This window comes from Glycine soja, chromosome 6 (assembly GCF_004193775.1).
Source record: "Glycine soja cultivar W05 chromosome 6, ASM419377v2, whole genome shotgun sequence".
Taxonomy (NCBI): Eukaryota; Viridiplantae; Streptophyta; class Magnoliopsida; order Fabales; family Fabaceae; genus Glycine; species Glycine soja.
Window position 1 is genome coordinate 6186605 of NC_041007.1, and position 15431 is coordinate 6202035.

Below are 15431 nucleotides of genomic sequence, written 5' to 3' on the forward strand. Positions count from 1 at the left end.
GATCATCACTGACGATGATGTTTGCACGGTCCAATGAATGTCAATGCAGACTTCCCAAAAGTTTATTATCGGAAGTGTAAAATTGCCGAAAACAGTTGAGGGGTATGTTAATAGGGGTATAATAGTTAAGGGGTATTTTTTAGAAAGAAAAAAAAATATAAAAGTGGTATATTAACAGTTAGGGGGTATATTTACCAATACCCTTTAGCAATTTTATATTGACCCCAATAATAAAATTTTGTGAAATAGTCTATTTAGTAACTTATGAAAAAAATTATCAATCAAATTATTGAATCACGTAATATTATTTTAAAAATGATGTCAATCAAATTTTAAATTATTAAAACAGTGATAGATATGTATTTTAATAATATATATTTATGTGTATCAAAGTTATGTAATTCGGTTTGGTGGTTGGCCCGGTTAAGATGGTGGGTCAATGGTTCAACTAGTAGATTAGTAATTGGTTCAATTTGATTTGGTATATATTAAAAAATTTAAAATTATATATGTATTTATTATATATAAATATATAACTAACATTATTTGATTAAAAAAAATCATTCATACTACAAAATTCATAATAACAATTGAAGTATTAAAGTTGATAACATAAGTCCACAAATAATAATTCAATAACATAATTGCACAAGTCCCGAGTTTTTTTTGGAGCAATTTTACTTGAAACGGATTTTAAAAACCGACCCAGGTCATCAGTTTTATCCTATATCGATTGAGTTTGACTGAGTCATTTCACACCGATCCAATAATTAAATTGGTTTGATTATGTCACTGGATCCCGATTGGACTGATCCAATCGGGCGGATCAGACTGGGCTTTTAAACTATGGTGTGTGTATATATATGTGTGAAAAATTAATTTATATTTTTATAAATTATTTTTTTTTCTAATGTTAAAGGATATTTGAATGTTAAATTTTTATAATTTGATTATTGAATTGACAAAAAAAAAATATATCCTTAATAAAAATATCAATCATGAAAGATTAAAATTCTCCTTAAAAAAAAATTTAAAATTGTCTTACACCAATATAAACATTTCCTCTCTTACGTGTATGAACTGTGTAACATCCAAATTCAATGAGTATATATTGATGAAATACAAACGAGAACTGTCACCAACATATTTTTTAATATGCTTTCTGTTATTCAGCTAAATTTATTGAAATCATAGTTTATTAAATTTATGAATAAATTACATAAATCTCCCCTAAAATTTGATGAAAATACAGACCTCCCCTTCATTTTTAATCCCTACAAAACTCTTCCTAATTGTTAACTAACCGTTACACTTGCCTCCCCTCACTCATGAGCAACTTTGAATTTTTTTTAGCAGAAACAAGTCATTTGCATAGTACATGACTTTTAATAAAATTTGTTTACAAAAATATTCTCACCTTCAACCTTTAAAAAAGCAAGACAGGGAAAAGTAGTGTGCAAAGTGCAAGCTGCAACGTCCAATTTGCTATGCAGTATGGAACCTACTGAAAAAGTAGAAACCTGGAAAATGCTGTGGCATAGGACAAAATGAATATGTTAAGTGAAATTTGTGTTTTCTTCTAATTATTCCAGATAATAATTGTAATGGAGCAAGCTTTCTTATAGCAATGATGGCTTAAAAATGAACAACATTTAAACATTTGATGCCAAAAAAAAGAGATGAAGAATATTCATAGGAAATCCATAAAACTTAATGATAATTATCTGGCAACAGTTCACACTTACTGTGTTTACTCACAATGGTGATTTCGTGATATTCTTATGTTTAAACGATGACTTCATAATTGTGTTTTTTTTCTAATTGTTCTAGATAATTAAGCCTCTTTTTATGGAGACCAAGAGTACAAAAAAACTTATCTTTTCTTTGACCCGAAGCTTTGTTTTTTCTACGATAAGTTATACGAAAAGCAAGACACAACTTGCATCTCACACCAAAATCAATTATACAAAATCCTGAAAAGAGACAAAACCATTGTTACTTTCCACTGAGCCAAAGCTTTATTTTTTCTACAATAAATTTCCATGGGGTGGAAGAAAGTCTCAACCTTTTGTCGAAAGAGCAAGGATCTGAGTGAGGAATCCTATGGTGGTGCGATTATCTCCTCCACACCCCCTCACTCCTTTGTCGTGCGCCCCCTACCACCATCTCCTCCTTCTCCGACGTTGTCGTCTGCACCTCCTCACCGCCTCTGCTTCCCATGCCTTGAATAGTTTCACCTCATCTCCGCCTCGACATTTTCTTCAACCTCCAAACAACTGTGTTTTCATTTCTTTAGAACCCTAAAACTTTCCGAAAGATTCATCCTTAGTTTCCAAGGAAGAACAGAGGAGACGATAGACGATAGTTTTAAATGAAAGGAAATATTACAAATGCATAAATGAATTTTTATTTTTATTAGGTAAAATTATATTTTTATTGTTCTGTACTTTCTAATTCCAATTTTATTTTTTTTTAAAATTTATTTACGAATTTAATACTTCAATCTTATAAATATGATCCTCAAAGTCTACGTTCTATTACAAATTTAATGATAAAAATATATTGTCAATATCGAATCAGAACGTGACACGTGATCGTCAAAGTTTTTTTTAATAATCAATATGTTTAAATTTAGATTTCATGATCATATTTATTTAAGACATAATTAGAAGACTAAATTTATGAATAAATTTAAAGAGAAATTAAAATTAAAATTAAAAATAAGTAGAGAGATCAAATATTTATCCTTTTAGTATAACAAACTTTAATGAAACATTTAAAATTATGTGTAAAAGTGGAAAGAAAATGGAGGAAAGGTAATATAAATTTATTTATTATTTAATGAGTTTTATTATAATTAAAAAATATTAATGAAAATATCTTAACCCTTCTCCCTAACAATAATAAGAAGAAAACGTAAACACACAAAATATTCCTCCTAACCCAAAGATGTATAAATGTATGTATCGTGTTGGCCTCTCCAAAATTAATTTGCCAACCAACCCAACCAGCAGCATACGGTTTACTGTTGGCATTAAGTACTGAGCTACTCCACATGAGTTGGCCCACGACGACCTACTTTCGTAAGGAGTTTTCCTTTAAATTAAAAATAAAATAACTAATAATAATAAAAACATTACTATTATTTATTTAAAAATAAATCACACACCAAGAAAGTGTGTGATCATTGAACTCAGCTATTAATATAAAATGTGCTTTTATTTTATAATGTCTCAACAAATTTCTAACAACATTCTCTACTTAGAAATGCATTAGTACACAAAAAAAAAAAAATTTAACATGTATGTGATGAGTTTAATTTTTATGCATTATTATCATTATCCGTGTAAAATAACATTGTGAATCTATCAAAATTGACCTCTTTAGATTTACGTACGGTGATTTGATTAAATTGTTATAGTAGATTTCCCATCCGTTTTAATTTTTTTCCTCCCCTCTCTTTAGTCTTTACACATGTGAAGTCGAAGACACCTAACAACTACCTTTCTGCTGCAAATTAAAAAGAAAAAAAAAGATTTACTTTTATGAACAACTCGCAGTAAAATGTAATATGAAAATCTAAACACAATCTAAAAGTAATATACTCTTTAATCCAGCATACTTTTATGAACAAAAATAATTTTATTTGACAACAGACAAACATGAAAAAAGAAAAAGGATAAAGTTCACGTTTTGTTATTTCAAGCCCACTCGCATCCTTGTTTTGCCACCAAATCATGTTTACATGCATTGGAGAAACTTTTCCAGCATCATGCTTCCAGATGTTGTCCAGATAAATGCTATATATCAACTTGTTTTGTAGTTTAGTAACATAATTTTACATTTGGGGAATCATGTTTTTAAAGTGAATTATTTGTTTGATAAAGTTATAATTGCTTTTGAAGGATGAATATATAGACATTTTTTTTCCAAAAAAATACGGGTCTCACATTTAGAATAATTTTATCAACTGAGAAGATTTAAAATTTGTACTTTTTTTAATTCAAATATACACACAGTGTAATTAATTTTGAGGATTGAATTTTTTCCCAAACAAGTTGAGATGTTTTTCAACTTGATTAATTTATGCAGAAACGTTATTTATATCAATCTGGATAGGTAAGGTACCCTTATATAATACTTGTTTGAAAAAACTTAATCCTAGTTTATATTTCAAAAACAAAATAAGAAAAAAAAATGTGGCTAAACGTGATTTAACAGAAATCTTATGTAGTTTTTGCATAAAATCGAGAAATTTGTACTAAAAATTCTACAAAATTTACTTTTAAGATACATAAATCATTCAACTATAAACTCAACATTTACAACAGAAGATTGTTTTCCCGTCATGTTTCGTAGCATATTTTTCTCCAAACGTTTCGCCAACGTCTATTTTTCACTTATTTTATAATTTTGTTCAACACACTGTCACTCTATTATATATGTATTTTTTGGCTATCTGATTTTGTTGCTTGAGTCGTCGTCTTTGTTACGTTAACCTGTGATTGATTATATATGGAATAAACAAGAAGAAGAAGAAGCTGCCTCCCCTTTTCACTCGCCACAACCACAATCCCACAACCTTTCATTTGATGACACTCACCATGTTTGACGTAAAATAGCAATCTTTTCCCTTTAATAAATAAAACACCCATCAATCAATATTCAATAACGTTAACTGACTTCCATAATAAAATAAAGTTAGTATGAGCATTTTGCCAACAACCTCCCTATTTATTTTAAGAAAAAATATTTTGATTAATGAATTTATACAAAAAAAATATAAACATCAAAAAACATAGAAAAATATGCGGTAGTATAAATAATGTAATGGAGATAATAATAAAATATTATATAAATAAGTATAACTTTTTTATTTTTTTTTAAAAAAAACTCCCCCCACCCCACTTTCCCTTTAGCATCATATTTTCAAATCCTCATACTAGTCAACTACTTTTTGCTGATCTTGTCGATCCATTTCAGACCTTCCTCGGCGGCACTCATGTGTCCTCACCTACCCCCTGAACACAACTACTCAACCACATCTCTCATTTATACTCATAGTTAATACTGTAAATGGATAATTAAAATTTAAAACAGATACTTGGAGACACTAACAATAAAAAAGGCAATATTACAGATTTAGTTTTTCTTTACATCCTTTTATAAGGCAAGAAAGATTTATTTTGTTTATATATATATATATATATATATATATATATATATATATATAAAGTTTTAAACAAGAAAATAATGTGAGCTTAATTATATACTTCTTGTCTCCTTTTATCTATGCGTATTTTTTATATCCTAATTCTAATAGATAATTTTTAATTATTCAAAATATTTTTTTATATTAAGTTTTTGTCTTAAGTTTATATAATGCACGTGCTTTACATGTATAAAGCAATAGGCACTTTTGTTAAGCTTCATCATGCTTGGCTGTTGGTCTTGTAAGGTTATTTAATTATTTATACTCTTTTAGCACTTCTGGTGCTTGTTATTAAATTTACAAGTTTATTTGCCTATAAAAAAAAGATAAAAAGTTGGGTTAACCTACCTAGACTCGCTAAAAGGAGGTTAATAATTAGGTTAGCTCACCTCGTCTTAGAAAATAGTATAGACAGAATAATCCGTCTTATTTTAAGTCTATTCGGAAAAAAAATCACTTTATCCTCTGGTAATTTTACACATTTGATAAAAATACAATATTCATCCTTTTTTTATAAAAAGTACAATTATTAAGTATATTTTTATCACTTTTAATGAGAATTTTTTTTGGTTAATAATGAGAATTTAAGTTTGATCTTAATAACTTATATTACAGGTGTGAATTTCAATTTTGGATTACGGAACAACACTGAAAACATATAGGGAATTTCTTCTGAGTTTTATCTTTGACTTATGTGCACATTTTACTATCTATTTATCATTATTTTACAATTTTCACCACCTAAGGTTTTTTTTGTGCATTTTCCTAACGGTTAAATGTGTAATGAAGTGTTTTATTTCTATGTCCCTAAAAATGATGTTAGTTTGTCAAAGCATAAAATCGTTTAATGATGCACGTGTTGCAGTGGGTGGGATCATGTGTTGCATGAAGCTAACTAAGTTGCAGACAAGTTAACAAATTATGCGATGCCTCTTAGTGAAAACTCGAGAGTTTTTTTATGTTGTTTTGCCTTTTATTGCTTTAACTTTTGAAACTAATGTATTTTCAACTGTCTTTTCTGGTGATTTTTAATTGATCTTTGTTGGGGCGTGTTGTCCTTTCAATTAAAAAAAATCTTGAAAGTTTAATTTTAACAGTTGAAAATTACAAGAACTAATTTAACCAATTAAAACAAGAGAAATCAAAATCATTCACGGACTACGGACTGAGAATTAAAAGTATAATTAATTTTACCTATAACATAACAAATTGAAAAAAGGTTTGAAAGTATTAATTACCAGTAAAAAATGAATATTACTAACAGAGACATACTTGGTTTATTTCTAGTAGGCCAGAGATTTGCTAAAAGGTTTTTACAATATAGAAGAAGTTCATCGATTGCTCCAAAACTGTCTTCCATCAATAATATTATCAATGAAATCATTGGATTTTGGTGGCCCTGGCTTGCCACATGTTCACATCGCATCGCATTAAAATAAATATTATATTGTCACAAAAAAGAAGAAAAAAAAAACATAAATAAAGATCAGATTAGATTCTCTTAGAACATAGACTGGACCGGCCAGGAAGAATCAACCACGCACGCCCACCTCGTGTTTCCTTTTTTTCTTTATTTATTTTTCATCTTTTTTCTTTTACTTGAAAAGTTTATAATTTCTTAATTCACCAGAGAAAAAAAAAAGTGAAGTCTAATTTCTAATTTTTTTTATGTATGAATAGGTACTAATGTTTACACCATTTTTAAGGTGTTTAATATATAAAATTAATTAAAATTTCTGTCCAAGACATTTTCTGATTCAATAATAGCTAAAGTGAATATACTAAAATAAAGAAAAAGAGTGAATATGCTATTTTTTCTTATTAAAAAATGTAAATGAAAACGAAAAAGGAAAATAGAAACCTTCCCGACGACGGTGTTATAAATATCAGAACAGCAAAGACACTGTTTTTTCTCCGAACTCCGAAGCTTTGTTGGCGGCAAGGCAAATCTGCATTGCGATGGCGCCTCCGAAGCTCTTCGTCTTTGCGCTTTCTGTAACCCTAATTTTCGCCATCGTTGGGGCCGAAGCCGATATTTCCATCGAAGGAAGCACTCCAGAGCCTGATACCTCCGCCATCAGGATCCAATTAGATCAACTCAATTCCAAGATCCAAATTCTCGGTATGTTTTCATCTTCTATGCGAAATAAAAACCTAACTATTTTTTTAATCTCGTTTTTTTTTCCTTTCTTAGATTTCAATTTTATTAGTAGTTGCACTGTTCCGTTACGAAAAGTCCACGTCTACCATTTTTTTTGTTTATTTATTTCTGTGCTATTTTTGTTTTTGAAATAAGGACCGTGTTATAATCGCGAGTCGTTGTGTTGTCGTGTTCACAATTTTCAATTTGTTGCAGCCTCTGAGTAGGAGAAAGCGTTGTGTTTTAAAAACAATTTTTTTAGTTTATTTATTTTGTTGGCGAAAGTGTTGTTGATTGATCTCTATACAAGTCATTTTTTTGCGTAATGGCTAATGATTTATGATTGAAGTGACCCTATATATACTAAGGAGTTATAATTCCCTAACTTTTTTCGTCTAGATATGTGGTAGTTTCTGATGGTTTCTTTTTATGGCTTATACATGTCGTGCCTAATTTTATTTTGAAGAGTCTCAAATCAGCGAAAAGTTGGAAGAAGTGAAGAAGAAGGACGAAATTATAGCAGAAAAAGAAAAGTCCATTGAAGATAAATCAATTACCATACAATCCTTGCAGAATGAGATTGCTTCTCTCCAGGTGTGGGACTAGATCTGGCTTAGAATTTTTCTTTATTATATTGTTTTTTTTTAAATATTGGTTGTTGTATTTCTTACTTCATGTGTTAATAATTTGAGTAACGGCAGTAAATGCTAGTATGCTATTCTCATACTTTATTATTAGTATCGTTTCTTATTTTGTTTATATTATTGTATATTAAAAAACCTTCAAAAATAATTTTTCCTCTCAGAAAAAAGGGTCACTGGATGCTGAGGAGCAGGTTGGAAAGGCTCATGCACGTGCTGGTGAACTACAGAAGCAGGTTATGCATGAATGAGCCAGTAGATGTATCATGTACGATCGATATTCTATAGTGCACACTCTGAAATTCTTTATGCAGGTGGACAAGCTTAAAAGGGAACTAGAAACACAAAACAAGGAGAAAGTGAACTGGGAAACTCGAGTACCTGAGTTAGAGAAAAAGATTCATGACTTGAACTCAAAATTAGAAGATGTAAGTTTTACATTTGGCTACATTTTTTTCTTCCAAACCTGCTTTAATTACATCTCAAGTTTGTTGTCTCTGGAACTAGTTCTTTTTCATTATTTACCGTTGATTTTTGTGTAATTGTTCTTGGTAAAGACATTACTAATGTTTCTCAATTTACTCATTTGAAAACACTTATGCTGAGTCCTATTCCCTTCTTGACAATGTGCCCAGTAATAAAATTGATCTGTTCTAGGAGTACCCTGTGCACCACATCATGGTCAATGCTCACAATGGAAAGGGCATCTTACTCTCCAGTCTCCACTTTCTCAATATCTAGTTTTAGCTTTTCACATGTTATTCTCTGTCTCCCTCCTTCCTTGGTACTGTGATTATAACTGTATTATTCTAGTTGTGATCAACATGCTAAAAAATACTTCTCTGCTAATTTTTTGCTTGTGTAATCCTGTGTACCTTTACTTTTCCCCTCCCACTATGACTTAATATGTTGTATTGATCCTCAAATTAGGAAATTTTGAGAGTTTAATTTGACCTGTTGATGGTGTAAATTTTTTAATGCTATTAATGACAAGCAAGTGTGAATTAGGATATTCCCTTTTAGGTTCCTTCTGTAGGTCTAAGCAACTTAAGTCAGAACTCAGCAGCACCTTGCTGGTTATTTGTTGGTGCTATGTTGAATTTACTATTCTTTTTTCCTGATTGGTGCATGCTTTTGGATTACGCATGGCTTGACTTGCCTTCCTCTACTAATGTATTGTGTATTACTGCAGCATTGTAATTAGCTTTTAGTGTCATGTTAGTCAGTATAAATATCTATTGCCTTTTGGCTTTAGGATGATCCTACTCATTTTAGATAAAAGAGAAAGAGAATTACTATTAAAGCTATTTAGTTCTATCACATGCAAAATTAAATCAAAAACCATTTGTTATTATTTTTCACTAGTTACCTGCAGTACTGTAATCAATTTAAATTTCAAGTTATCGAAACATTTTGTCTTTAAGGATGATGTGGTGACTTGAGTAGTACATTCTTCACAGCTTCAAAAGATAAATGAGGAACAGAAGAAAAAAATTCAAAAAACTGAACGTGCTCTTAAAGTTGCTGAGGTATGTTAGTGCATAGATTTTCTTATCTATGTTGTGCAGGATGCTTGATGATGTTTTTAATGGAAATCTCTTGTTTTCACCTAATATTCTTATTTAGGAAGAAATGGTGAAGGCAAAGTTTGAGGCTACTGCCATAGAAAAAGAGCTGAGGGAGGTAATAATTCATCAATTCAGTTGACTATCTAAACAATGTTATCTATCTTACATGTCTGTAAATTTTGATAGCCAGTTGAAAACCTCCAAAGTAGTCCAGGTTAATTATCAACGTTGTGCCTTCTATCTGAAACCGAAAAATTTCTTTTAATTCTGTGTCTTTATATTTTATAACCTTGCACAATTGCGAATAGTTCATCTCGATGGCTAAGGTTTTAGGGTTGTTACTTACAATGTCAACATCTTAACAATAAATCCAGGAAAGTCTTTGTGATAACCATGGTGGCACTGACCAGGTTTCTCAAAAACCCTTCTTTTACCAAAAAAACACCGGAGGGTCAAGTAAAAGTGAACTGTAGAAGTATAGATGTTACATACTATATAAAATAATTTTTTAAAATAACACACATACATGTACATATAAATGCTGGTTTCCGAGGTATAAATTCCAAATTAAATTAAGTATTAAATGAATGGAGTCCATAAGCTCATAACTTATATTTCGCAAAATAGAAAAGCTATAAAATCTTATATAATTCATCCTTTATTTGATCTTTTGAGTGTGGTTAGTCTGGAGAGAGCTGCTATTACCAGCAACACTTGGCATTCCAAAATTTTATTGAAAACACAACAAACACCAGCAAGGGACTATAGAAAGCTCAAACCATTGTGGAACCCCATAACTCAAACTAGCATGTGACTCGATCATAGAAAGGTTAGCCTTAATATGTTTGAGTCACACTCACAGACAGCCAGGGTGAGACCTAAACTTGAGATCTAAATTTTTATGTTGCTCCAAACAAATGCCAAACTGCTTTAAGTGTTGCTTAAATCCAGTTTAATATCCATAACCTAGAACACCCAGCCCGAATACCCTTTAAATATGAAAATGTAAAATCTTTAGTTGAAACCAAGTTTTCACAATATTATTGCTTTGAAATGCATTCTGTAATGATTTTACCACATTTTTTTTACAATTGTTAAATTTGGGATTTTAGATTTTCATTTTGTTTTTGTAAGCAGCAGCTTCCTATTGCTACAATGAATGATAGATTTTGAAAACCATTCCATTCTCTTGAAATCTTGATGATATGAATATGAATATGAATAATTATAATTATGTGCATTGAATTGATGCATACTGGTCACTGGTGTTATAATCAGACTCATGGTGCTTGGCTTCCCCCTTGGCTTGCTGTTCACTATATTCATAGTAAGGTGAGTCTATGTTGTATCCCCTCTAATGTTTGTTAGAACAGCCTTCCTCACAAGTTCTGAGAATTTTATCCTTGTGCCAGTCTTTTGTTGATAGTCATTGGAACAAACATGGGAAACCTGCTTTGGAAATGGTTACTCAAAAGGTAATGCTTTAGTTTTTATTTTGGCTATCAATCTTTCTTATCTGTTATTTCTCTTGACATGTTAATCAATTACAAATACAATGTTTATTTTATTTCTTTATTACTACAAGCAAGTCATATGGCTTCTTCATTTCAATGCCTTTCCTATTTATTCTAGGCCCTAGAGAAAAAGGCACAAGCTGGAAAGTGGGCTGAACCTCATGTGGAAACCATTAAAACTGTAAGACCTCCATTTTTATATCTTTCAGTTATTTGCTATGCTTTGCTGGGGATGCATCTATGTATGTGGTAACGTAATGATGGCCAAAAGGCATGCACTTTTAATCAGTTGATTACCGCAATTACCTTGTCCTATGGCTAGATATTGGAATTGCTTCACAATCTATCTGTTTTTCCCTCATCCTGATAATATGGCATCCATTTGGGAGTTTCCTTGTTTGTAAGAAGCTTCTAGGTTTTCTTAAATACCCAGACAAATTAAATTATTTTCTTTCTCACTCTTTCTCTTTTTCAATTGAAGAAATGGGTCCCAGCTGTAAAAGAACAGTGGTCTGTGGTGAAGACAAATGCTGAACCTCATGTGCAATTATTGACCACGAAAACTGTTGAAGTTTACGAGGCATCAAAGAATGCAATTTCTCCCCACTTAAGCAAGGCAAAAGAATTTGTAGATCCTTATTATCAGGTATGAACCTCTTCAATTCATTCTTATGGTTTGTTTGTTTGCTGATGTGTTTCTTAAGGTATTCACTACTGGTTGACAGGAAGCTAGAAAGTTCAGCAAGCCATACATTGATCAGATTGCTATTGCAGCTAAACCTCATGTTGATAAAGTACAGGTAGTTTTGAAGCCCTACACAAAGGAGGTTGTTCGCACTTATGGGAAGTTTTTGGAATCAGCTACTACATATCATCGCCAGGTTTCAGGCTTCATCTTCTTTTTAAGATATTGAAAAAATTATGCAAATCCTTATTGTATTTTCCATTATTCATTGCTGATATCAATGCTTTTATTTTTTATATTTTGTATTACATACTCATCAGAAAATAGAAATATGAACTTTGGTGGCAGTCTCTGTCTTTTAAAATTTATAGTTGCTCGTTTGTGCAATCAGTATAGGTTGTTTATAAAAGAGTAAATATAGTGAAAACCAACTTGATATTGTTGCAGCACTAAATTTATGTATTTATTAATTTTAGGGGGCAGTATGAGTGTCTACTCGTGACTGCTACATGCTAAAATTTCTTACTTTAGTTTGGAGATCATAACATGATTTAGACTTAACTTTGATGTTGCTGAAGACAGATTTGGTTAAAAGTGTTTCTTAAGTTCCTTTTCATTTATCATAGTGTGATTGTGATATATAGAACTAGGATTTTATTTTCTTGGCTGCATATTCACTGAATTTCATGCAGTTCCAGGATCTGGAATAACCTTTTCCTTCAATGCTACTGCATTACTAAAAAGTTCTGTTAACTTCTCTAATTATTGTTTAATCAAGAAATGCTGAAAATTAGGCCTGGTATTGTATAAGGATAAATTGCAGTTTCTGAGTATTGATTTTTTTTTTCATGAAGGTCCAAGCTTCTGTCCAAGAGACACTGAAAAAGCACGAGCTTACTAGACCTCTTGCTACTAAAGAGTTGGAATGGTTTGCGGTATGCAATGAATGATTTTCTATGTCCTGATTAATATTACTGAAATTGACAGTGGATCGGTTGATTTGACAAATATATTGTCAATTTTTCACTTTTGCAGGCCTCTGCCCTTTTGGCTTTACCTATTATTTTAGTGGCTAGAGTGTTTTCAGCTGTTTTCTGGTCAGTCTTTTAAATGTCTTTTTCAAAATCCATATGCTGATTTGCTCTTTGTTGATCTGTATGTCCTTTTGATATGTGTGATTGGAACTTATTACTAATAGACTCTTTTTATTGTCTGCAGTAGCAAAAAAGTGAATAAACCTGCTCGAAATGGAAACAATCACCATGCACGACGTAAACATAAGCGAGGGCATCTAGACAAGCACACAACATGAAGTTGGTTCCTGCTTTATTTTTTTCCCTGGAAAGTTTAGGTATGCTAATCTATTCTATTATTGATTTTAAGGATGCCTTCATTACTACAAATGTAATGACTAGCCCAGTTTCATCTTATACTAATTATTTTATGCGGCATGCATGATGCAAAGTGTGCTGTTATATCTTACCACAAGCTGTTACTTATCATGCTTGTGTGGCACGATTTGCTTTGTTAATGTTAATGAAGACACTCTTTGACACACTGTTATTGGGTAACATTCATGTGGGTTCTACTAAATGATTTGAGCCCTACTCCTTATTTAACAGGTCCCACATGATTTTCATGTAATGATAGATTCCTTTAGAAAAATATGTTCTATTCTTAGCCGTGTATATGGAAATGTTTTTGTTGGGCAAGATAGAACAAAGTATGTTAAAGAGTGTGTTGTTGACATTTCTCAGTTTTTATATGATGAAATCCTTTGCCATCTTGGATTTCAATTGAGTGGCTGATTTGATTTTCATCAAAGATTGACAGCTAAAGGGGAAATAGTTTTGGGTGTTGAACTGAACATCCTTGAGAAGCTTTGTTTGGTCTTTTAAATACCAAAACCACCTTGTTGTGAATTAATATTTTTGAGAGGAAAACAGACATTGTAAAGCAGCTTAATAAATGTTAACATTAGAAAAACGAGTGGCCCATTTTCCTCCTCAATTTCTGCTTTGATGTCATGTTGTGGTGTTTAATAAGCCACTGGCATATTATACAATTGTTTTTGAGGATAAGGATAAAATGTTAAGTGCCATAGCACGTGTAAGTTATTTAGTTAATGTGTTTAGTTTATGTCAATTTATGTGATTTCATTCGGAAGGGTAAAACATCATAATTTTGTTTCGCATTTGGAGATACATCACTGTAGAATGATTGCCTACCTTGTGAAATTAATATCTTGAAAATACTTTTTCCTAGTGTGTTATAAAGGAGGCCTATGACCTAGTGTAGGGAGAGGGAGGGTAGGTTAAAATGGAGGAAAAAGGGGGATTTGGTCCCAGGGTCAATCAATCTCTTAAGGGCTAGGTGCCACTTGAGTTAAGGCTTAATATCTTCTTAATTTAAGCAAAACAAGTAAAGAGCATTAACAGTCTTGGACTTTAGAGGATACATCATATGCTCAAAGCTATTCGAATTTGACAATTGATATGAACAGAGGAATGAGGGCCAACAAAAATAGAAGAATGGAAAGTAGAATGCTATTGGTGACATTGTCTGAGCATCTTAGGGGTAGAAAATCATATTTAGTTGATTGAAATGGGGCATATTACTTTGGGGTCGATGCCCATAAGTCTTCTTAAATTCCTTACATATCATTGTCATAAATGCAAGCATGAAACTATGAAGCAATGCAGGATTTCTTATTTCATTAGCAGACTTGCTGTTTATTGTGCAGTTAAGTTTTTAACATCATTTTGTTTGTCACTAACTATATTGAAATGTAATGCTGAAAAACATACCGTTTCTGTTTATTGCAGATAATTTTTCCTGTTCGCACGGGCTTATTGAGGGGGATGTATCTTTCCTGTCGTGTGGGGTTTTGAATATTTTACTTCTCTTTTTTTGGGTGAGGTAACTTTAGGATGTTTCACTGTAGAAAAGGGCACACAATATGTTTAGGTGTTTATGTATTATCAGTTTATCACTTTGTTATATTTGTTATTAGACCTTGCACTCCCTTTTCCTGCTGGTTTTATTTTCTTAAATTCTTGACATAGTAAAAATGTTTCCTCATAATGTATGTTTATTAGAATCAGAACTAGTTCCTGTCTATTGCGGTTGTCTGTGGAACTTGAAATTTATTACTAAAAGAAACTAATTCATGAGTTGCTCTTCATTGGAACTTACTGATTTCCCCCCTTCTTTTCCGTTTAGTTTCTTGAATTATCCATTGAAAATCGCAAAACAATTGTTTGTAATCTCATATTCTGCAACGTACAGAACTGATTGACTTATCGTTACATGAGGGATTCATTGTCTTTCCTGATCTACACTTGTTTTAGAAAGAAACGAGACAACTGGTTTAGTTTTGTTTATATCGTGTGGTTCAATTAGATTTAGGAGGAAAGGAAGATCAATATGTTTTTTTTAACACGGGTACAAAGTTTACAATACTTATACATTATGTCCAACCAACTAACCAACTGAATTAAATTCCTTGGTGATCAATATGATTTAGTTCACAAATTATGATTGGATTTGTTTTAGAAGTAAAGGAAGATCAGTACGGTTCAGTTTACGACTTATGGTTTGAATGGACAATCTTATTTTGCAACAACTCTTTTTGCTAAAAAAAACTGCTGAAATATCAAAACATAAGTTGT

The 15431-nt window shown here is 31.3% G+C and overlaps 1 protein-coding gene and 1 long non-coding RNA gene across 2 annotated transcripts; one reads left to right on the forward strand and one right to left on the reverse strand.

Annotated features, from left to right (window-relative positions):
* Window positions 1-1878: 1878 nt before the first annotated feature.
* Window positions 1879-2377, reverse strand: LOC114415093. Its single transcript, XR_003667313.1, has 2 exons — window positions 2066-2377; window positions 1879-1973 (listed from the first exon to the last, which is right to left on the reverse strand). It is a non-coding gene; the product is annotated as an uncharacterized LOC114415093 (long non-coding RNA).
* A 4704-nt stretch (window positions 2378-7081) lies between these two features.
* LOC114415094 lies at window positions 7082-14950 on the forward strand. Its single transcript, XM_028379622.1, has 15 exons — window positions 7082-7334; window positions 7819-7946; window positions 8158-8229; window positions 8308-8421; window positions 9454-9522; window positions 9620-9676; window positions 10840-10893; window positions 10974-11036; window positions 11194-11256; window positions 11557-11721; window positions 11801-11956; window positions 12615-12695; window positions 12796-12857; window positions 12979-13111; window positions 14586-14950. The coding sequence occupies exons 1-14, from the start codon at window positions 7172-7174 to the stop codon at window positions 13070-13072; spliced, it is 1341 nt and encodes a 446-aa protein (XP_028235423.1). The 5' UTR covers window positions 7082-7171; the 3' UTR covers window positions 13073-13111; window positions 14586-14950.
* Window positions 14951-15431: the final 481 nt, after the last annotated feature.

Coding starts and splice junctions, on each gene's coding strand:
- LOC114415094 (XM_028379622.1), top strand. CDS start 7,172: ATGGCGCCTCCGAAGCTCTTCGTCTTTGCGCTTTCTGTAACCCTAATT. Junction 9,523..9,619: donor GTGCTCTTAAAGTTGCTGAG/GTATGTTAGTGC, acceptor ATTCTTATTTAG/GAAGAAATGGTGAAGGCAAA. Junction 9,677..10,839: donor TAGAAAAAGAGCTGAGGGAG/GTAATAATTCAT, acceptor TGTTATAATCAG/ACTCATGGTGCTTGGCTTCC.